At 41.9% G+C, this 24344-nt stretch overlaps 1 protein-coding gene across 10 annotated transcripts in view; it reads right to left on the bottom strand.

Annotated features, from left to right (window-relative positions):
- Positions 1–24344, bottom strand: part of ubap2a (ubiquitin associated protein 2a) — a 101136-nt gene that overhangs the window by 36186 nt on the left and 40606 nt on the right. For 5 of the 10 annotated variants that reach the window (XM_048528783.2, XM_048528766.2, XM_048528791.2 and 2 more), the window contains 7 exons: positions 20604–20677; positions 19031–19214; positions 11937–12117; positions 11172–11422; positions 6741–6907; positions 5899–6088; positions 1227–1257 (listed from right to left, as the gene is read on the bottom strand). In XM_048528783.2, the coding sequence (XP_048384740.1) occupies positions 1227–1257; positions 5899–6088; positions 6741–6907; positions 11172–11422; positions 11937–12117; positions 19031–19214; positions 20604–20677 (1078 nt within the window). The remainder of the gene's footprint in view (positions 1–1226; positions 1258–5898; positions 6089–6740; positions 6908–11171; positions 11423–11936; positions 12118–19030; positions 19215–20603; positions 20678–24344) is intronic. The other 5 variants (XM_048528739.2, XM_048528749.2, XM_048528757.2 and 2 more) reach the window with 2 other exon arrangements.

Genomic DNA, 24344 nt, shown 5'->3' with positions numbered 1-24344 from the left:
GGAACTAGGGCAGAAGAATGTATGGCTCAGGAGTTGGTGCAGATGGGAGGGTTTTAGATTCTGGATGATTGGGACTGCTTCCTGGTGCTTTCCCAGACATGCTAAACTTCTCTCTAAACATGCCAGCCATAATGCACAGCCTTGCCGATGTGCCAGGTGACTCTAGTCGCCATTCAAGCTTGAAAATCCAAAGCTCAAATTCTGGCAGGTGAGAGGGCTTCCACAAAGTCAGCTAAGATGGCAGTCAGGTCCATGGCTTCCCACAAATGACAAGTCACTTTCCACTTAGTTGACTTCACTTGAACTTAATTTTGTTGGCTTTTCTAATACTCAGCCTGAAACATACTCCTCTTATCTTAATCCCACTCTTATGAAACTTGGGCCTATCATACTATTTATCCCACTATAACGAGCTGACATTCTCTCAGCTCTGGTGCTTCAGTTAACTCTTAATAACATACTTGTCTAATTTACTGCTATTTAAGGACAAATGGTTGTTTTTTTAACAGCTAATCAACTCACTGCTTTCTGGTGATGTCAGTGATTTATTCCCCCCCAATTCAGTACTGCCAGTTTCAAGCACGTGAATCTAACTATGGCCTCAGAGCGCCTGGGAAGTATAGGCCTCAGTCCTCAGCTGTAAATTTACACTCAGCGGCTTGATATCATCCTACACAGCTCCAGTGCTGCCTCCACATCCCAGTAACAGTAATGTTAGGGGAAAAGCTACATAACCTTAAAATGAAAAAGGTCTGGCTAGGCTTCTGATTGAAAAATTGTACTCACTTAAGTTATAAAACTCCACACAGACTCTACTGTTCAAACGGGGCATTTGAATGGTCATGTATCCTCTCACACGCCCACACACTAATTCTAGAAGCCTTTCTTTGCTGACTTAAACAAGAGAACCAATTCAAAGTTGCCAAAGATACTTACACAGAAAAACACCGGCCAAAAACAAAAGTGTTAAACTTGAGAGATGCCCTTCTTTAAAAAGTGCGCTTGCAATATTTGAAATGTGATCTTATTCAAATACATAACATGGATTAACAGAAATGACAATTTTACTAAACCAAAAAAGTGAAGAGGAAGTATTGTTTAAGGTCTGATTTAAAGGGGCTACAGTTTGAGAAATTCATTTTGAACTACCGTTCTACACACAAAGTGAAACCAAAACAAGTCGTAATACAATGTTACAGGTTAATATTCACAACTTTAAAACTCACCTTCAAGTGTCTGTTGTGTCCCACGGCCATTCTGTAAGCAAAAGACAATTGTTTGACTGGTTTTTGTACAAATATCTTACATCATGGAACAAACTATTTGCTGCTCATCTAAAAGGGAAAGCAAAATACTAGACGCTGCCACTCAAGATTATTTTTTTTTAAAAAAAGACAAAAAACTGTTATAGATCATTGAGGCTACAGAAAAGATCGGATACGTCTCAATTTGACTTCATAAAGCAGTTAAAAAGTGAGCTTCATAGAGCTGCTAGTCAAAAAACAGGATTTTTATAGCTGAGCTTGAAGACAATGCAAATGAGAGTTGGGGGCGCAGGAGGACAACAGCAGGTAGTTTAACCCGAGGATCACTGCACCTTAGCCAGTGCCTGAATTGAACGCCTGCCGTTGGCATCACTCTGCAATGCAAGCCAATTGTCCAATTACCTGACCTGACAGACTCCCCACCCCACTATAAAGCCTCGTAAGAGTTCAATTCATAGCCACAGAGTAGACTCCATTTACAAAGAGAAAGGAGTCTAACAAACAAATGAACCTAGTTCCAAGCAAAAATTTGTAAGATTTGCAAAATTATTTAATGACTGCACTACAGTGAAGGGAATTCCAAGTTACTGATGAAAATAGAAGGACAAATCCAGCTATACCAAGGTTGATCGAGAAGCAAATTATTAGTATAATCACATGTAATACAACATTCATAAGTTGTGGGCATCACTGGCTAACCTCGCACTTATTATCCCTCCCAAATTGCCAGCAGTCAGCTGCCTTCTTGAGCGACTGCAGTCCTGTAATTTTAGGGACACTTGCTGATAGGGATTTTGACAGCAGTGATAGACTTATGAAGAAGTTTCAAATCAGCTTGCAGCATAACTTTCAAGTGGCTTGTCCTTCAAGTTGGTGGAATTTCCATGTGGAGATGCTGGTGTTGGACAGGATCAAAACAAAATCAAACACCAACTTCTCATCCAACAGGTTTACTTGAAAACGCATGCTTTTAGAGCATATCCCCTTCAACAGGTCAAGTGAGAAAGAAGCACAAAAGAAAGAAGAGCAAAGGGTCACACCACTAATGAGGACGTAATAAATGAACCTAAGATGCCAATAAATCTTTAATCAGTTGGAAGGATTTAAGTGATTAATGTGTGTATGTAAATCCCCAAATTTCTTTCAGATCACTGCCCCGAGAGAACCAGAAGTTTTATCATTGCAAAGTGACATTTTAGATGAGACAATATATGTTAGGTGTAAGGACTTGTTTAGAATCTGGTGTGTTTTGGTTTGCAGTCAAACTGGTTTCTAAGGTAGTATCAGAGATAATGGGAACTGCAGATGCTGGAGATTCCAAGATAATAAAATGTGAGGCTGGATGAACACAGCAGGCCAAGCAGCATCTCAGGAGCACAAAAGCTGACGTTTCGGGCCTAGACCCTTCATCAGAGAGGGGGATGGGGGGAGGGAACTGGAATAAATAGGGAGAGAGGGGGAGGCGGACCGAAGATGGAGAGTAAAGAAGATAGGTGGAGAGGGTGTAGGTGGGGAGGTAGGGAGGGGATAGGTCAGTCCAGGGAAGACGGACAGGTCAAGGAGGTGGGATGAGGTTAGTAGGTAGCTGGGGGTGCGGCTTGGGGTGGGAGGAAGGGATGGGTGAGAGGAAGAACCGGTTAGGGAGGCAGAGACAGGTTGGACTGGTTTTGGGATGCAGTGGGTGGGGGTGAAGAGCTGGGCTGGTTGTGTGGTGCAGTGGGGGGAGGGGATGAACTGGGCTGGTTGAGGGATGCAGTGGGGGAAGGGGAGATTTTGAAACTGGTGAAGTCCACATTGATACCATATGGCTGCAGGGTTCCCAGGCGGAATATGAGTTGCTGTTCCTGCAACCTTCGGGTGGCATCATTGTGGCAGTGCAGGAGGCCCATGATGGACATGTCATCAAGAGAATGGGAGGGGGAGTGGAAATGGTTTGCGACTGGGAGGTGCAGTTGTTTGGGGGACTCCGCTTGGGGGACCGCTTTGCAGAACACCTCCGCTCAGTTCGCAACAAACAACTGCACCTCCCAGTCGCAAACCATTTCCACTCCCCCTCCCATTCTCTTGATGACATGTCCATCATGGGCCTCCTGCACTGCCACAATTATGCCACCCGAAGGTTGCAGGAACAGCAACTCATATTCCGCCTGGGAACCCTGCAGCCATATGGTATCAATGTGGACTTCACCAGTTTCAAAATCTCCCCTTCCCCCACTGCATCCCTCAACCAGCCCAGTTCATCCCCTCCCTCCACTGCACCACACAACCAGCCCAGCTCTTCACCCCCACCCACTGCATCCCAAAACCAGTCCAACCTGTCTCTGCCTCCCTAACCGGTTCTTCCTCTCACCCATCCCTTCCTCCCACCCCAAGCCGCACCCCCAGCTACCTACTAACCTCATCCCACCTCCTTGACCTGTCCGTCTTCCCTGGACTGACCTATCCCCTCCCTACCTCCCCACCTACACCCTCTCCACCTATCTTCTTTACTCTCCATCTTCGGTCCGCCTCCCCCTCTCTCCCTATTTATTCCAGTTCCCTCCCCCCATCCCCCTCTCTGATGAAGGGTCTAGGCCCGAAACGTCAGCTTTTGTGCTCCTGAGATGCTGCTTGGCCTGCTGTGTTCATCCAGCCTCACATTTTATTATCTTGGTTTCTAAGGTTCTAGTTTCTAGTTTTGGAAAGAGCTTTTGGAGGAGTGTTGTTGAGTTACTACACTGCACCCTGTACACAGTACACACTGCTGACACTACATCAGTGAAGGATGAACATGGTAGATGGAGTGCCAATCAAGCAGACTATTTTGTCCTGCATGACGCCAAATATATATTCTTAGAGCTCATTCCATCCAGGAAAGTAAACAGCATTCATCACACTGTCATTTTTCTGAAAAAGGGTCCAGGCCTGAAACGTCAGCTTTCCTGCTTCTCTGATGCTGCTTGGCCTGCTGTGTTTGTCCAGCTCTACACCCGATTATCTCATCACACAGCCAATTTTTTTTAAAAAATATTAACTTGTGGGACACAAGTATCACTAGCAGGCCTGCACATTAACTGCTTGTCTGTAGCTGGCCTTCTAAAAGGTAATGATCTGCTGTCTTGATTCACTGCAGTCCACGTACTGTAGTTAGGTAGTTAAGTTCACAACACAGGAGAGTTTCCCAGGATTTTTGATCAAACGACTGAAGGAAGGGCAATATATTTCCAAGTCAGAGCGTACTCCTTGTTTCTCATTTTAGGAGCATATTTGCCTTGAAAAGGTTAACTTTGCTCACTACTTTTCTGACTTGTCAGTTTCCTAGTCCACTTACGCTTCCAATTCTGTATCATCATCGTAGAAGACTGAATGGAACATTTGTTGACAACTTCGCATGTGATAGTATAGTTTTCATTTCCAGCTTGTCCAAGTGTGGGGAATACACTTTTTATTTTTAAGAATAATTATGAGGAACTTGAATAAGGAACTGATTTGACATTGTAGATTGAAAGGGTTTGAAGGACACATGATTTCTTGGGGTTGTATTCAGCAGTAATTAATTCCTGGTTCTTAGCATCTGATGTTTAACTGGAAGTCAAGTAACCTTGAGTAGCAGACAAGCAAAGCTATTAAGAGAAAGAGAAAAAGAAAAAGATGCATTTTTATGGTTTTTATTATGGATAGACTGACTTTGGTGGTGGTGGTGGTGTTTTGGGGGGGGGGGGGGGGGGGGGGAGGAGAGAGAAAAGAGAGAAACAGATCTGTGCTCAAGGCTGCCAGCAACAGCCCCTGAGCTGGAACTGCAGTTTCAGAACACACCTAAGATGCATCGGGTGAAAAAAAAATCTCCAAGAGCTTGGTCTTAAAGATGAATTGATACTGCTCCTGACAAGAAAACTTTACAGCAGGACAAATTACAGATCGCATCTTCTAGGAACCTGAGAAATAAGGTCTAGAAAGCAGTATCTTTAACTTACTCAAACTGAAAACGTCAGTGTTACTTTTATTCAAAAGCCAAGATTTAGCCAACCTTCCATCTGAACCGAAGTCTAGCTTGAAGATCTCATTGATTCTCTAGTGGTCAGCAGGTCAGTCTCCGACAGGAAAACTGACTGGAACTAAAGAAGCCTTTTCATTTCAAAATCCTTTGAATTTGGATGCTTGGCCCACTGGAGTGTTTTTCCCCCCACTTTCCTTCCCTACAAACCCCATAACTCTACAGATTTGTAATGGCTTATCTGTTTGTGCGAATGAGTGTGTTTCTATAACTGAACTGATAGTCAGTTTTTCCATTTCTTATGGTTGTTAGAACACGTTGCGTTACATTTAGGAAAGTTTCTTGAAGGAACCTGGTAGAAACATGGAACCTGTATACTAGGTAAGAATTATGAGAAACAAACTGAGTATTCTGGTGGTCAAATTAAACTTTCACATTACTCCTTCACAAGCCGTGCGAAAGTAGTGAGGTTTGATTACCAGAGCACTCCTCCACATAGTTGTGTAACCTCCCACAGTGCATTACTTAAGATACAAGCCATCTTCATGCGCATACCCTCCGCTTCCTATCCCCAAGATGGCATTTCTCTCCTTAACCGTAAGCTTAACAGGCCCTAGGAAAACATGAATCAAAAATTTTATTTCAAAGAAATTCAGTCACCTGTGAGGAAGCTTCCTTTTGAGATGAAGAACCGAGGGAGTTCTGATAAGATATTCCATGCACTGAACTCTGATCAACTGTTGAAGTCACTGGAGTAATCTGAGCAGTTGAGCTGCAAGAGCTGATGGAGGATGGATCTGTTGAATCTTGAACTGCACTTGATATTGACAAAAACTGTGACACCGAATCACTAAATTATGGAATTAAATTCAATGTTGCACATTAGCGACTGAAGATAAACTTGTACAAACGTATCCATTCCTAAAAAGGTAATTGGGTAAAGTATTTTATCACCTTAATTGCAATTGCTGACAAAAGGTAGTCTGCTGAAAGTTGTGTCTTGCACTTAAAAGTTTCCAAGGGAGCAATAAATTATACTGTACGAGTAAAAGGATATTAATTACTTGCATTCTCCAAGGCAACACAGTCAAGCAGAATAAGTTTTTTGACCTCTTTGAAATAGGACATTTTTGCAATCACGAAGGCAAACACAAAGATTTCAGTACCTGGTTTTCAGAGACAGAAATTCTATACTGTCAAGCAATTGCAATTCACTACGAGGTCAAAAAATACCTAAGAATAAACAACTGCAATTTTTTTTTAGAAAAAGGATCACTTTCTCCCAATTGCTTTTCTTCCACATTTTTAGGTTTCTCTCACCCTAGCAAGCCTGTTAGAGAGAGCACTGATAGGGAGATACTAGAATGCAGTTGTTATGTAGCTTGCATTTTTTAAAATCTAGTTCTTCTTGGTCACTGGGAAACATCCAAAATGGTTAGCAAAGCTGATGCTGCAAATCACTGTGGTGGAGGCTGGAGGACGACAAAATGATTTCATCTTACCTTACAGAATTTGAGAACAAGTGGCTTTGTGCCTGGTTGATAGGCTCCTTGCTTCCTGTTCCAAATTCAGACAGAGATGGTTCTGATCCAAACTCTAAGGCTCCAAACTGAACATTCAATTCAGAGACATTAATTGACCCTGGCATTTCAACAGCAGATGCAGGAATCTAAATGGAAAGAAAATGTTGGGTTTTTTTAAGCAAGTGCTTGGGATCAAAGATGACATTCCTACAGTCAGCAATTGTAACTTTGACAGTTCATTGCTGGACACAGAACCAAGTCCACACAAGATACCACTCAGCACTGAAGGATGGGTTCTTTGGAAAGAAGACAAGATATGCATATGCATGCGCGCACACTTGTGTTTTTTGGGGTGGAGATGGAAAGAGTCAAGTGGTGTTGCAGCAATCTTCAAACCACAATATGGAGTCAGTGAAGAAAGTGGCTTGTACACATGACTCCTCCATCAGGAAGTGCAACCTTCAATCATCTCCAGGAGGCAATCACCTGATCATGCTTTGAGATCACTCAGTAAATTCTTAAATATTCAGGTGCTTGCTTCATACATTTGTCTATTTTGAAATTAAAATGCTGAATGCTAGGAGGAAAAAGTATGTTAAACCAAAACACTTGAAATGAGACGACATACTAGTCTACTACTTCCAGACTCAAATACATTTGAATAGTAACAGGAATTTAAGACAGGTTAATATTTTTAAGCTGTGAAGTAACTTCAATCATAAAGGCTGGTGTGAAGTCTAAGAAAGAATCCATAGCAGAATATTTTCAACACCACATTTTTGTTGCTTCAAATCACCAAATACTGAACCCTCATGTGGTAATGTTTTATTTGATCAAGGGCGGAGTGAAGATCTATTAGAAACCAGCTGATGACGGTCTGAACTGCTGTTTTATATTCAAACAGAAGGCCATTGACAGAAGATAGATCACCACAGTGTATATTTTTTCTGGATGTTGACTCGTCTGCTGTATACCAAGCAACTTCATTTCAGGTTCAGTTACCATCTTCCCCTTCAGATTCAGCACATGCTAATACACAATCCAGAACTTCATGTGGAACATTTTGGATATGCAAATGTATATAACCATTCTGGGCAAACAAACAAACAAAGGAGCAGGCAGATGCTCAAGAATACTGGTAATGTGAAGGTTTCCTGCACTTGAACAATTTTTCAACTGCAAACCATTTTTCCCAGTTCAAATTAGGAGGTAAATAAAATAAACATGAGAATGTGGAACTAATCGTCACAGGGAGTAGTTGAAGTGAACAGTATAGATGCATTTAAGCAGAAGCTTGACAAACAAAGAAGGAAAATAACACCATTATGCCAAAATTTAGATGCAGATTGATGAAGGAAGCTTCAGCAGAGCACCAACACAACTACAGACTGGTTAGGATATGTAGTGCAGAAAACTGGCCAATGTAATTTTGTTTCATATAATGTATTCAAGGGATGCAGATGTTGCTGAGCCAGTACGTACTGCCAAAAAGGTAGTGTTCAGCAACTTTCTTAAACCACTGTAATCTGTGCACTATAGTTAGATCTGCAATGTACTGGGAATGAATTCCAAGATTTTGGCAAGCATCATATTTCCAAGTCAGGACAGCGAATGGTTGACAGAAACTTGCAAGTGGTGTTCTAGGAGTTCAAGGCAGTGCCCTGTTAGATAGGTGTCTGCCTGCCCTAAGCCTTCCAGGTGTACTGGTTGCAGGTTTGAGAGGATGCTGTCTAAGGATCTTTATGCAGTGCATTTTGTCAATGGTACATGCTGCTACTGAGCAAAGGTGGAGTGCTGAAATGGTTCCTAGCACCTGATCTGCTCTCGTAGCCACTATATCCCATCCAGTTCAGTATCTGGGTGAATGATTACACAAAAGGATGCTGATCTCAAGGAAGTGGGAGTTCAATGATGGTCATACCAACAAATGTCAAGGGCCAACTGTCTGGCATTTGTGGGGCATAAATGTTATTTGTCACTAATCAGCTCAAGCCTGGATTTTCCAGGGCTTGCTTCTAGTCTGGAAAAGGACTGCTTCAGTATCTGAAGAGTCAATGATGCTGAACATCATGCAGTGAATCTCCCCATTTCTGAACTTATGATGGAAGGTCAGTGCTTAAGCAGCTGAAGATGGCTGGATCTGGCACACTATCCTGAAGAGCACCTGCAGTGATGCCCTGGAGCCAAAATGACTGAGCGACAACCACAACCATCTTGCTTCGCGCTAGGTATGACTCCTATCAGTTTTTCTTCATCCCCACATTCTTAGTTTCCCTTTGAGTCCAGTTTTGCCAGGGATCCTTGATTCCACACAATCAAATTGAGACTTGATATCAAGGTCCATCACCCTCACAACTGGAATGCAACTGTTCTGTCCATGATTGAATCAAGTCTGTAATGAAGGCCAGGAGCTGAGGCCCTTGCAGACCCCAAACCAGTTGTCAACGAGTAGGTTATTATTGAGCAGGTGCTGCCCCACAACACAGCCGACCTTCCCTCACTTGACTGATGGAACAGTAATCGGCCAGGTTGAATTTGTCCTGCCATGTGTACACAGGATATAGCTACACAATTTTCTGTATTATCAGGTAGATACCAATGCTGTAGACGTACTGAAGAAGGGTAACAACGGAACAGTGGCTGCCCCTTTTCTCCAGATGCTGCCCAGCTTGCTGTGTTCTTCCAGTCTCTGTCTATCTACCTCTGCAGCTGTACTAAAACAGGTTGGCTTGAGATGTGGCTAGTTTCAGAGCACAAGTCTTGAGTATTATTGCCAGAATATCCTCTGGGCCCATATCCTTTGCAGCATTTAGTGCATACAACGGTTTTTTGATGTCGCACGGAGTGAATCAAACTGACTAAAGACTGGCATGAGATGCTGGGTCCCTCTACAACAGGGAGAGTAGGATTATCCACTCAGCACCTCGGATGAAGATTGCCACCGATGCTTCAGCCTCATCTTATGCACTGATGTCCTGGGCTCTTTCATTATTCAAGATGGGGATATTTGTGCAGTCTCCTCCTCCAATGAGCTGTCTGATTGTCCACCAGTATTTGTGACTTGATGTGGCAGGTCTGTATGCTTAGATTTGATCTGCTGGTTGTGGAATCAGTTAGATCTGTCTATCACTTGCTGTTTATGCTGTTCAGAAACCAAATAGAAACCAAAAGAACTGCGGATACTGCAAATCAGAAACAAAAACAAAGTTGCTGGAAAAAGTCAGCTGGTCTGGCAGCACCTGTGAAGGAAAAAAAACAGCTTAATGATTTGGGTCTGGGTTCTGAGGAACGGTCACCAGACCTGAAACATTAACTCATTTTTACTTCACAGGTGCTGCCAGACCTGTGGTAACCAAATAGCCCTGTTGTACCAGATTAATACTTCATTTTTAGATATGCCTGGTAACATTCCTGGCATGCGCTTTTACACTTTTTATTGAAGCAGGGTTGATCCTGTCTTGATGATAATGAGCAAGTGGGAGATGTGCCTGGCCACAAGGGTGCTGATTCTGTTGAGTGGTTCTGCTAAAAGTCCACTGTGCCTCATTGATACCCAGTCTTGAGTTGTTAGATCTGTTCAAAATCTACCACCATTTAGTACAGTTATAGTGCCATAAAACATGGCGCAAAAGGTATCATCGATATTGGGAGTTAAATTCATCTCCATCACAACTATGCAGTGACCATGCTTACCAATAGACATCGACAGACGCAACTGCCACAAACAGATTGGCAAGGATGAGATCAGATGTGTTTTTCCCTCACCACCTGCCACAGACCCAGGCTAACCAGCTATGCCCTTTAGACCCAAACAATGCAATCAGCAGTGCTGCTGGCTAAACTATTCTCGGTGAATACTGAAATCTCTCGCCCAGAATATGTTCTGCATGCTTGCCATCCTCCAAGCATTGTTCAACATGGAGAAGCAGAATCATCAGCTGAAGTAAATGGTAACCAGCAGGATATATCCTTTGCTATGGGTGACACGACAGCATGAGATTTCATGGTTCTGGAGTCCCAGAACCCCGACAGCAACTTCATTCCACTGAATGCCGCTTTGCCAATGTCTCTGCTGATCCCATCTTGCAAATGGAACAGGACATATCCACAGTCAGTGATGATGGTACCTACATACAGGGCACATGATAAGCCTCGGAAGGGGTTAAGTTATTCGACCTGTAATCAAACATGTGCGTGCTGCATTCAGCAACCAGCCTCTGCTCTACCCTTCCCTCAAAGTCACAGGAGGGGCAAATGCTAACTAAAATCCCACAAAGCACACTGGAGTATTTCAATACTTTGAGATGGAACAACAAGTTAATTCTGAACATTAAATGTGATTACACTAGCTTAATAGCAATCAAGCTGAAAACACCATTTTTAGTAAAACAGAACTGTCTCTCAACTTACTTTAGATGATGTTGGTATCTTCCTCTTCTGTGTTTTAAATTGTTTTTGCTGTATCTGTTGAGCATTGGTTATTTGATTGTCTGTGGAGATAGGCAGCAGTTGTAACATTTTCACAGCAGTGCTGTCAACAGGAGTCAATTCTCTTAACTTGATCTGAGAGGAATAGGTATTTAATACTGGTTCAGAGGTCTGCTGTTGCCGTTGAGTCATCTGGCTCAAAACAGGTGAAGGCTCAGGCTGGGTCTTGAAGTCTAAAAGATACCCAAATAACAGCTCTTAAAATTGTTTTAGAAACAGATCAAAGTTGTGCACATTATACATTAAGACATTTATTCTGGTATTGCATTTTCTCTGCTCCCAACACCCCCACCCCCGGCCAAAGATATATTTGTTATCCACTCAACTCATTTCCAATTCCTATGTTTCTGTAGCCGTTATAGAAGCAATTACAGTATCACAAGGCAAAGTTTACAAAAAAAACGACATCTAGATTAAAATGCTCTGATGCGTCTTCAGTTTCTATCTTTCCCCACTCCAAATTTGTACAGCTGTCTAGATCATTTTAATACAGCTAACATTTCTATTTTGCCAAGATGACTTTTAGAAAGTCAAAAACTCTCATTAAAAAGATGTACACTGTCATGAAATAAAATTTTAGTTAGAATGCTGGAATCAAAAAACATTTAAAACAGAATTACAGCAAGGAAATACATGTTTCCTGATACAAATAGCAGGAACACAATTTGCTCATAACTAAATACTGACCAAACTGGCTCAGGACTGTTGATTGTGAAGTTGATTTGTCTTCCCAAGAAGAAGCGTTGCTATTTGTTTTCCTGGTCTGTGCAGAAATCTCAACCAAACCAGACGAATTCAACTGTTCAAGTAATTGTGACCCTGAAGAATTTGGGATTTTTGTAGCCGCAAGTTCTCCAAACCCTGGAGACTATAAAGGAAAATAAAACAATTAAGTTTTTTTCCCCCCACCCCCCCCTCCCGGAGAAACATTAAATGGTATTATTCGACAATACCATCTACAATACTTGTCCTCACTATGCCTGGCATTGACAGCTTAGAAATTTTAAAACAAAATACTTGTACATGATATTTGCTTTAAGTTGCTCTTGCATAGCACTGTTACCAATTTAGGAAACTTAACAATTTTAACCATAGACTTACATTGACAAGCACCTCTGCATATGACATTTAATGGAATTTTCTCCAGCTCAAGTACAAGCTGTACACTTAACAGTGTTCAACTTGTTACACAAAAATCCCATTAATGCCATGAAACAAAACCCCAAAATCAAGATAAATACAATATAAGACTTGACACCAACACAGATCACTAGTTCAGATGCCGCTCAGTTAAGAAAAAACTGCTACGTCTGGATAAAACAAAACCTTCGTTGGATAAAAAGCTGTTCCTGTGCAATTTCAAAGTAATTACTTTAAATTGTATAAAAATGCATAACGATCCCAAAATTCAGACACAATTTCTAAAAACCATTTCCCAACCCAGAAAGGTACTTCAAATGCACTTGGATTTGACTTCAATCGCGTTATTTTCTTCCTCTGATCCATCTCACCACCGTTTCCTGGTGGCCCATAAAACTACCTGATCAAAATGAAAGTACTAACAAGTCACAGGAATTTTAACTAACTAAAAAGATGCATCTCGCAAAAGTTCAAAAATCTTTCGACTGAAAATCTATATCAAATACTTATTACTGAAGGTGGATATGGACCATTTTTAAATGGAAATTTCTTCAAAAACACTTCATGTAATTGCCTTGCTGCAAATTGCCTTCAATTACACTGAAATGCATGGCAATAAAAAACTGACAAGCCAACAGCATCCAAACAATCATTCAAAATTAATTAAAATGCAGTTACTTTAGCTTATAGACAGTTTAACTGTAACGTTAACTACGTTATGCAATTATGAACATTAACAGCTCACTGATTAAATCAGAATCAATGCGCTCTCAATTTTCTTTATTACCTAACACGTGAGTTCTGCAGTTCAAGTTTAGCAGCCAAAGAGACAAATCTTCCAGACATGATCTGAATTATTTGTTTCAGCAGTTCCAGATTCTAGGCAACAACTGTTTATCCGTAACAGACTTTTCCTATTAACTCAGAACAATCAAGCTTTCATTAATCCAACATTCAAATTTCAGTACGAAATGGCAAATTTTAAAGCAAGTATTTGTTTCTTGGTAACAAAAAGTGTGAAGCTGGATGAACACAGCAGGCCAAACAGCATCTCAGGAGCACAAAAGCTGACGTTTCGGGTCTACGCCCGAAATATCAGCTTTTGTGCTCCTGAGATGCTGTTTGGCCTGCTGTGTTCATCCAGCTTCCCACTTTGTTATCTTGGATTCTCCAGCATCTGCAGTTCCCATTATCTCTGATCACAATTTGTTTCTTGGTCATTGCTTAGTGAAGAAACTACCTAAATCAAGATCTGCTTGGTAAATAAAGTTCATAACTTGAAAAACAAATTTGCTTTCTAAGAGTAATTTTTTGTACCTTTGAAAGCCTCTGAATTAATTTCCATTTGTGGTTGTAAGGAGATTAAAAACAAATGAACATAGAACAGTACAGGCCCATCGGCCCATGATGATGTGCTGAACTGTTACCCTAATCCTAAAGTTCAACATAACTTCCACCCCTACCTTATACTATCATCCATATGCCTATCTAACAGCCGCTTAAATGCCCGCTAATGAGGCCAACTCCACTACCCTCTCCAGCAAAGCATTCTACACCCCTACCGCTCTGAGTAAAGAACCTCCCTCTGACATCTCCCCTATATCTACCTACACTCACTTTAAAACTATGCCCCCTCGTAAGAGTCTCTGGCAGTCCACTAACTACACCTCTGATCATTCTGTACACTGTGATCAAGTCACCACTCCTCCTTCATTGCTCTAAAGAGAAAAGCCCTAGCTCTCAACCTTCCCTCCATTCCAGGCAACATCCTGGTAAATCTCCTCTGCGGCTTTTCCAACACTTCCACATCTTTCCTGTCATGAGGCAACCAGAACTGGACACAATACTCCAGATGTGGCCAAACCAGGCTTTCGTATAGCTGGAGCATAACTTCAAGGCTCTTGAACTCAAATCCTCCTATTAATGAAAGTTAACACACCATAAGCCTTCTTAACAACTATCCACCTGGGTGGCAGCTTTCAGGGAACTGTGAACACGAACACCAAGATCCCGCTGCTCCTCCACACTACTCAGAATCTTTCCATTAACCCTGTATTCTGCCTTCAGATTTGTCCTTCCAAAATGAATCACCTCACATTTTTCAGGGTTAAACGCCACCTGCCACTTCTCAGCCCAGCTCCGCATCCTATCAATGTCCCTTTGTAACCTAGAACAGTCTTCCACACTATGCACAACTCAACCCACCACTGTATTGTCATGAGCTTGCTAATCCATCCTTCCACTCCTAAATCCAAATCATTTACAAAAATCACAAATAGAAGAGGACCCCAGAATAGATCCTTGTGATACACCACTCGTAACTGAGCACCATGTTGAATATTTTCTGTCCACTACCACCCTTTGTCTAAGGGTCAACCAATTCTGAATCCAATCTGCCACATTTCCCCCTATCCCATGCCTCCTTATCTTCTGCATGAGCCTACCATGAAGAACCTGATCAAACACCTTACCTAAATCCACATGTACTACATGCGTTGCTCCACCTTGATCCACGTGTTTGTTCACCCCTCCAAAGAATTCATTAAGGTTTGAGGCATGCTCTACCCCTCAAATCCACGCTATCATGAATCAACTGTGCCTTTCCAAGTGATCATATATCCTGTCTCTCAGAGCCCTTTCCAATAATTTACACACCGCTGATGTAACAGCATTATTTAAATTGGTGAATAAAATCTTTCAGGAAACAGAGCTACAATGAACTGTGTTTATGAAATTCCTGTTTTAACAAAAGAGACTTACAGTTCAACTAAGCTTCATCTACTGAGCTGCCACTCATGAATCATTTACTTCAATCATACCTGTCGAATGGCCAAATTTGAATGTAAAAAGGTCAGTTCTTGTATTAAAACTAAAAAGGGTCACCAATTCTGAATCCAAATCTGCCACATTTCCCCCTATACCATGCCTAAAAAAACTCAAAAAGGTAGAGTGTTCAGTATCAGCTCATCCAGAAGTCTGAAAAAGCACAGCATGCACATATAATTTCATGAGGGGAGTGGTGGCACGGTGGCTCAGTGGTTAGCACCTCAGCCTCACAGAAGGGACCTGGGTTCGATTCCAGCCTCAGGCGACTGTCTGTGCAGAGTTTGCACATTCTCCCCATGTCTGCGTGGATTTTCTCCGGGTGCTCCGGTTTCCTCCCACAATCCAAAAATGTGCGGGCTAGGTAGATTGGTCATGCTAAATTGCCCATAGTGTTCAGGGGTGTGTGGGTTATAGGGGGAATAGGTCTGGGTGGGATGCTCCAAGGGTCGGTGTGGATCTGTTGGGCTGAAGGGCCTGTTTCCACACTGTAGGGATTCAATCACAACTAAGAGACCTGCAACTAACTAAATTTTAAAACCAGTTGTTTTAGCCTTCAAGAAACTAATTTTAGCCAAAATCTTTTCAAAAAAATTTTAAAGTTAGGAGGATCCTCAGCTTTCTCAAGGTCACAAAAATAACCACAATAAAGTATGAAATGTTTAAACCAGCAAGACACCCCAAATGGATTAAGCAACAAGTAGAATATTCTAAGCTACTGGACCATTCTGATGATTTAACAGATGATACTTCAGGTTCAGCACCTGAATTTTTAGATCCAAGTAATGGACAGACAGAACACCCATCACATTTGCCATGGGCCTGAAAATAGTTGACATCAAAACCAAAACCTTACAATCAGTGCCTCACCCCACAAAACCAACACAACTGGACCAAAGTATATGTAGTCAGTCACAAGAAACTGATTTCCAAATGCTCAGGTTCTGATAAAGTGATAAAGTAAATTCAAGAATTTATATATCAAATTAACTGGTTGCCTGACAATAGATGTTTGGCAACTTTTTGTACCAGCAACTTACAGATTTTACCTAAGTAACTCCGAGACATAGAACACAGAACGTAGAACACTACAGCGCAGTACCAGGCTGTACTAGTGAACTGCATTGGTATCTTGAGAACAATTAAATTAATATCAGGCAAAAAGCCAAGCTTCAAAAAGGACAGTTCTTTCACGGCTGGAAGCAGCTGATTGAAATTAGATATAGTCAAGTTTAAACAACTCTGGAAATGCTCAATTAAAAATACCATGGTCATACTTATCTGATCATTTGTTACTGACTACAGAAAATGCATGGATTTTTGCTTTTGCACAAACGTGGATTGAATTTAAACAACTAGGAAGAAAAGGTGACATCAAAGCTTTCAGAAACCTCTCAATAGATTTTCAAGTGCAACATAAGTATATCACATTATTCAAATCAGCCTTGAGGATTATAGAGATTGCTTGCTTTGTGCAAACAGCTGCAATAAAAACCTAACATCCCACATAATATTCCACCTTGACATTTAGCGTTTAAATTTACCACAAGACCAGTAATGCAGATATCCAATTTGCATTACTGCACTTTACAATATTCAATCAAGATTTGTTTCATCATATCCCAGTAAAATTGTTGCCTAAATACTATAGTTGATGTGTATTTAGAAAAAAAAATGGGAACACTAATTACAAAGCCTTTGGCTGGACCTTTCCATGGGTATAACGCATGGATTTTAGACTTGGTTCATTTTTATTCTCCAAATTTATTACATAATCGAGCTAGAAATAGGTAATTCAGTCTGCCATGCACAAACTGCATGGTATCTGGGCTAATAAGTCACGTTGTACAATGAACACCACTACAACATTTTTATACGACAGACTTAAAAATTAGTATTATGTATATAGCAATTTTCTGTTCTGAATTATTTCAAAGAATTTTCAAAATATTACTTAAAAGTTAAATTATTCAAGATAATGGTGAAAAAATAGAAGAACTTAGCATAGCTGAGGCAGTAGAGTATGGGTACAGTTACTTTTCCACATTAGGATACCCTTCTGGCAGGGAGCATCAGTCGTCCTTGTTAAACGAAGGAACCATTTCAGAAGACAGACAAACAGCCGAATTGCATTGCAAAAACGTCAACAGGGTAACTTATGCCTGCACACAGGATGAAAAGGTAGCACCATCAGCAACTCCAAACTTGTCCTGACCCAACAAGCACACAGGTTTATCAGAAAGACACTGAACAGGAAATAGAACACTGGCCCATGGGGATGAAATTTGGCAATGGATATAAAAGATCACCAAGCTACTGGACCTATCCAAAATGCAATTGGACAATCACTTCAGTTATTAAACTATACAGAAGTTTGGCCTTAAATGGCTTTATAAACCAGGGAGGAGCTTTTTGTCACTTTTTCATTTTCTCCAGTTTCACCAGAGAAGGGATCAAGTTTACTGTCCACAATTTACTATCCAAGTCAATGTTCTGCACATCAAAACAAGCTGTAATTTTGAAATTACATTTGCCCAACTGACTCAACATTTTGCACTCATCTGCAGCTCATATCATTCAGAAAATAAGAATTCCGACCAGACAAAGCTGACAAAGCAGTTGTGTTTCAGACTTAAACACTCCACTGGTTTTAAAAGCAGAATTGCAGCTCAGTAGTCAACTGAATTACTTGCCAGCTCAACCCAAAAAATAAGAAATTTAAATCTCGCTTTCAATATTTAATATACAAGTTACTACCTACATTTATTATTTAAGGTACTTTTCAGTCAAATTCACACTGCAAACTGCAGTCCAAAATTGGCTTCCAAGCCATTTTCACACTGTTTTGCCTGGTCAATGGAAAAATATGCAGACGAACATCAAGAAGTAGCTCCTGAATCACAAGAAGAATACTGTCGATGCTTTGATTTGGTGAAACTGACTGAATTCAGAACAAAATAGCTCCAATTAAAGTTGCCTTGGTTATGCAATGTAATCTCAAAACATTACAGCACAAGACATGCTTTTACTGTGGTTTAGAAAGCACAAACTCAAAACAAGAGCTTTTAATTTTGATGCTCAAAGACAGACAAAGATGAAGTATCATGAAGTATCTTGCCTTTCTTAGTTTTATTTAATTCTTTTACTAAATTGTCATCTGTAGGTCTCAGACATTGTGCCATGGCACAGAGATGAGAAATAATCAGCCCCTTTTAGCAGCTGAGGGGAACAAAGAATTTAAGGGCTCAACTTTACGCTAAAGTACTTTTTGCTGAGGGTGCAGCAGCTGGTATCAAGCATGTGTCCCTTAAGGGCAATCTCTCCCCTGGTTCTCAGGCTCACTTTCAGACGTTCTGATGGAGCAGCCCACTCCAAGACGACCCAGGCCCAGGACAAAAGTCCATCCATCAATGAAAATTCAGCATCACGGAATCAGCAATAGTTGAATCCCATCAGCTTCTTAGTCATACCAGAAGAGAAAAACACTCAAGAAACAATTTTGCAATAGCCACAAGACCACAAGCTTTATCATAATGATAAAGAAAAACTCACTATCTAGAATGAAGGGTGATATCCTGATACTGAAAAGCAAAGCAGCATTCCAAAAAAGTCAATTTGCAGATTCCACAAAAAAGGATCATGCTTTAAAGTCTGATTACACTAACACAGAAGGTCAAACCCAAGTGCTGTAGAAGACCTGTTCTGAAGGAGAAAACTGAGAATGTACATCTGAAAAGTCTATCAAACGTCATTTTAGAAGCTCTTCTAATTGACAAAAACAGCAAAATGTAGAGTAATTTCATTTTCTTTTGGTTTACCAGGTTCTGAGTGTAGGAATTCACAGCATTGGAGTTGCCTTCCACCGATGAAATTGGATCATCATGTTGGGAATTAGTGAACACCAGTGACTGAGTGAGGTTTGCCTGTTGGGGTGCTTCACACGAGTTGGTTTCTGTTACAGTACCAGTTGAGGGTTTTTGAAGCAATGTTGCTAGATCAGTGCTTAAAAAAAGACAAGTTTATTTTCAGACCTTTTAACAGGTTCTGCAAGGACTGTAAAACTGATTCTGGAGGCACTCATAACACTTTAGACTAGATTTCCTTTGTAAAAAAATAGCACAAAAATAAAGTCAGATCTCATGAAATGGGGAAGAAACATCCCCAAAAAACTGAAAATGGCTGCAGACCAATATGAAGGCCTCATGTAATCTGTATTCAAGCACATGTTTATTAGCCTAGTATCTGCAAATTAGATGTGGAGGGAGAGAAAGGGCAATGGAATTGGTTGATTCAGTTGGGGAAACAAGATTACGCACCAGGCATGAGCTGGTGAGTAATGAATGTTTGCAGACACAAGTTCAGATTATCAAATCACAGCCATCAAGTAAAATAACCCCAAATATCTATAAAGCCTGGATAAGGAAAATTGAAGTTGCCAGATGGTATCTGTTGCATCCTACTGACTAATGTGTTACAAGTGCGGAGAAGTAAGTCTACCTTGTTGGCTGTAGATGCTAAATAAGATTCAGGGGTGTTGACTGTTAAAGCTATCCTGCTCCAAAGCAAGCAATCATTGGAACAGAATTGTTCTTACACGTTTGTAGTATTTCAAGTTGGCTGTTCTGTTAATTATCTGTTCTTGCATAAAAAAGTACTCAGTAAATTTCAATTTAAAGCAAAAATTTCTTAGTTACAGCGCTGTATTCTTCTTTTGCAGAATAATTCTAAGCAGTAAACTAGAGAGCAACTCTTCCACAAATAATATTTCTAGCCATGTCAAGTAAGCTAGACCAGCCAAATTTTAGCAATCCGTTTTTTACAGCTTCTAGCTATTTACTTCAATAACTAGGCACTTGTAAATTTCCAAACATAATGTCTGCTAAAATTGAGGTTTTCTGGGAAGTGTGAATCTGGGCATTTTCCACAAACCATAAACTTTACAGCAACTTCAAAAAAAATGGCATGTCATTTGAACAGAGAAGATTAGAATATGTTCAAAAATTTGTCCTCTAAATATTTCCAGACTGGACTTAGAGATCCAGACTCATTGAAGAAATTCTGCATGAACTGCAGTTTGGGTTTATTTTTTGGTTCAGAAACCAGATCAATAAAAAAAAAAAGAGAAGAACATAGCTGACAGAAATATTTGTTGCAAAATAATTATAGAAACTGGCAGTACAACATTGCATTGACACATCAAGTACAGACTTGTTCAGGAGTTTGCTTGGCAGCCTCACGAATTGGATTGTACAGTTGTGACAGGTACTCAGCTTTGTACTGTAACAATTTCAAAAATGGTTTAAAATATATGAATGCAATTATCTTCAAATTTGATATTCTTCATTGCATGCATCAACTAGTTAAATCATGTTAAAGACAAATATTTCATACCTTGAACCTGCAGGGACTTGGTTCTCCATTCTTACAAGAGTGGAAGCTGTAAAGACCTTCGTTTCTGTCAGCTGCTTAAAAAACGCATAAGACCACTAATGTTTATGCAGGTCTCCATTTTCTTTAGCAACAAATACACAAATAGACAAAAACAAGAAATGCCAGAACTATTCAGTGGATCAGGCAGAATCTGTGGATAGTAGTAGCTAATATTTCAGGTCAAGACAACTTTGCTCACTACAGAAGAAACAGACATTTACCTGCAATGTTATATGTTTCTCTCAAAAGATGCTGCCAGACAGCACATTCAGTAGGTTTTGAAAATTTTAAGTTGCAAATTCCAACATCCACAGAATGGTGCTTTGTCCAAGATAGCTGTAACAAGTACTTTAAATACACTTAAAATCAGGAAAGGAGTTGCTCAACGATCAGCACAAAGTCGCAATTCTGCTTGCACCCGATTAGTGATTTCAGTCAAAGAATTTGGGGGAAAAAGTGCCATTAATTGCTTCAGAAAGGGGAGCAAAGAAACAAGAATGTGTAGGCCATTCAACCCACTGAGTTTGCGCAGCCATTAAAAGAGACCACGACTCTCATCATAATCTCAAATCTACGCTGCTGCGATCATCTAGCTCTGCCTTAAATATTCAGAGATTCAACTAAACTCAGGTGTTAGAAAATCAAAAGTTTGAACAAACTAAATCAAAACTGTAGGGACATACATAAAAACAGTACATCAGGGACAGAGTTCCAAAGACTTGTCACCCCAAAATCCAAATTCTGTTTTAAGGGGTCAACACCCAAGCTTTTAAAAAAAAAGTGAACCCGAGTTTTGATACTTCCAGAGGAGGAAACATCCTCTCTACATCTACTGTCAAAACTCCTTAGGATTTACTGTTTCAATCACGTTACCGCTTACTCCAAACTTATCAGATACAAGCCAAGTCTATCCAGCCCTTCCTCAAGACAACCCACCTAGTCTAGGAATGAGTGATAATGGGGACTGCAGATGCTGGAGAATCCAAGATAACAAAGTGTGATGGTGGATGAACACAGCAGGCCAAGCAGCATCTCAGGAGCACAAAAGCTGACGTTTCGGACCTAGACCCCTCATCAGATGGGGAGAGGGTTCTGGAATAAATAGGGAGAGGGGGAGAGGCGGACCGAAGACGGAGAGGAAAGAAGATAGGTGGAGAGGAAAGTATAGGTGGGGAGGTAGGGATGGGATAGGTCAGTCCAGGGAAGATGGACAGGTCAAGGAGGCGGGATGAGGTAGTAGGCAGGAAATGGAGGTGCGGCTTGAGGTGGGAGGAAGGGGTGGGTGAGCGGAAGAACAGGTTAGGGAGGCAGAGACAGGCTGGGCTGGTTTTGGGATGCGGTGGGGGAAGGGGAGATTTTGAAGCTGGTGAAGTCCACACAGATACCAGTGGGCTGCAGGGTTCCCAAGCGGAATATGAGTTGCTGTTCCTGCAACCTTTGGGTGGCATCATTGTGGCACTGTAGGAGGCCCATGATGGGCATGTCGTCTGAGGAATGGGAGGGGCAGTTAAAATGGTTCACAACTGGGAGGTGCAGTTGTTTATTGCGAACCGAGCGGAGGTGTTCTGCAAAGCGGTCCCCAAGCCTCCGCTGGGTTTTCCCAACGTAGAGAAAGCCACACCGGGTTCAATGGATACAGTATACCACATTGGCAGATGTGCAGGTGAAGATCTGCTTAATATGCAAAGTCATCTTGGGGCCTGGATGGGGCTGAGGGAGGTGGTGTGGGGGCAAGTGTAGCACTTCCTGCGGTTGCAGGGGAAGGTGCCGGGTGGGGTGGGGTTGGAGAGGAGTCTGGAGGGGAGTGTGGAGCAGACAAAGGAGTCACGGAGAGAGCGGTCTCTCCGGAAGGCAGACAAGGATGGGGATGGAAAAATGGCTTGGGTGGTGGGGTCGGATTGTAGATGGCGGGAGTGTCGGAGGGTGATGCGTTGTATCCGGAGGTTGGAGGAGTGGTATGTGAGAACAAGGGGGATCCTCTTAGGGCGGTTGTGGCAGGGGCGGGGTGTGAGGGACGTGTTGCGGGAAATGCGGTCAAGGGCGTTCTCAACCACTGCAGGGGGGGTTGCTGTCCTTGAAGAAAGTGGTCATCTGGGATGTGCGGGAGTGAAATGCCTCATCCTGGGAGCAGATGCGGCAGAGGCGGAGGAATTGGGAATATGGGATGGAATCCCACTCCCTACAGACAAAGGGGTGGCCACGGGTACCCGCATGGGCCCAAGCTATGCCTGCCTCTTTGTAGGTTACGTGGAACAGTCCCTCTTCTGCACCTACACAGGCCCCAAACCCCACCTCTTCCTCCGTTACATTGTGACTGTATCGGCACCACCTCTTGCTCCCCAGAGGAGCTCAAACAGTTCATCCACTTCACCAACACCTTCCACCCCAACCTTCAGTTCACCTGGGCCATCTCCAACACATCCCTCACGTTCCTGGACCTCTCAGTCTCCATCTCCGGTAACCAACTAGAAACTGATGTCCATTTCAAGCCCACTGACTCCCACAGCTACCTAGAATACACCTCCTCCCACCCACCCTCCTGCAAAAATTCCATCCCCTATTCCCAATTTCTCCGCCTCCGCCGCATCTGCTCCCAGGATGAGGCGTCCCAAAACCAGCCCAGCTCGTACCCCCCTCCCACTGCATCCCAAAACCAGCCCAGCCTGTCTCCGCCTCCCTAACCTGTTCTTCCTCTCACCCATCCCTTCCTCCCACCTCAAGCCGCACCTCCATTTCCTGCCTACTACCTCATCCCGCCTCCTTGACCTGTCCATCTTCCCTGGACTGACCTATCTCCTCCCTACCTCCCCACCTATCTTCTTTTCTCTCCATCTTCGGTCCGCCTCCCCCTCTCTCCCTATTTATTCCCGAACCCTCTCCCAACCCCTCTCTGATGAGGGATCTAGGCCCGAAACGTCAGCTTTTGTGCTCCTGAGATGCTGCTTGGCCTGCTGTGTTCATCCAGCTTCACACCTTGTAGTCCAGGAAAGCTATGAACTGTAACATTTACTTCATTCCTGAAACTATGGCAATACTTGATACTTATCCCATCTGCACTTTTCAATAGCTTCCTTGTGGCCCCTTCACAATTTCCTCTATCTTTGTAACGTCACCAAATATGGCAACTATATCTTAGAGTCAGAGTAATACAGCATGGAAACAGGCCCTCCAGCCCAAACTGGTCCACGTTGACAATGTGCCTACTCAGCAAGTTCCAACTACCGACATTTGGTCCATATCCCTCTAAATCCTTCCTACCCATGTACCTATCCAAATGATTTATAAAATGTTGCTATTGTACCCACCTCAACCACTTGCCTTGGTGACTCATTCCATTTACACATTACTCTCTGCATGAACAAATTGTCCCTCAGGTCTTTCTTAAATCTTTCTCTGCTCAGCTTATACCTATGCCCTCTCGTTTTCATCCTGTCTGTGCCTCTCATGATTTTATCTCTCTCAATAAGGTCACACCTCATTCTCCTATGATCCAAGAAATAAAGTCCTATCCTGGCATACAACTCAGGTACACTAGTCTGGTCGACATTCTCAAATCTTCTTCGCACACTTTCCAAAGTTTAAGTATGTTTTTGCTTTAACAGGGTGAACAAATCTGAACACAATCCTCTAAATGCGGCCTCACCAACAACTTCCACAACAGTAACATAACATTCCAACTCCTATACTCAATGCCTTGGCCAA

The sequence above is a fragment of the Stegostoma tigrinum genome, chromosome 1 (assembly GCF_030684315.1).
Source record: "Stegostoma tigrinum isolate sSteTig4 chromosome 1, sSteTig4.hap1, whole genome shotgun sequence".
Lineage (NCBI taxonomy): Eukaryota > Metazoa > Chordata > Chondrichthyes > Orectolobiformes > Stegostomatidae > Stegostoma > Stegostoma tigrinum.
This window is presented reverse-complemented; position numbering and strand designations above follow the sequence as displayed.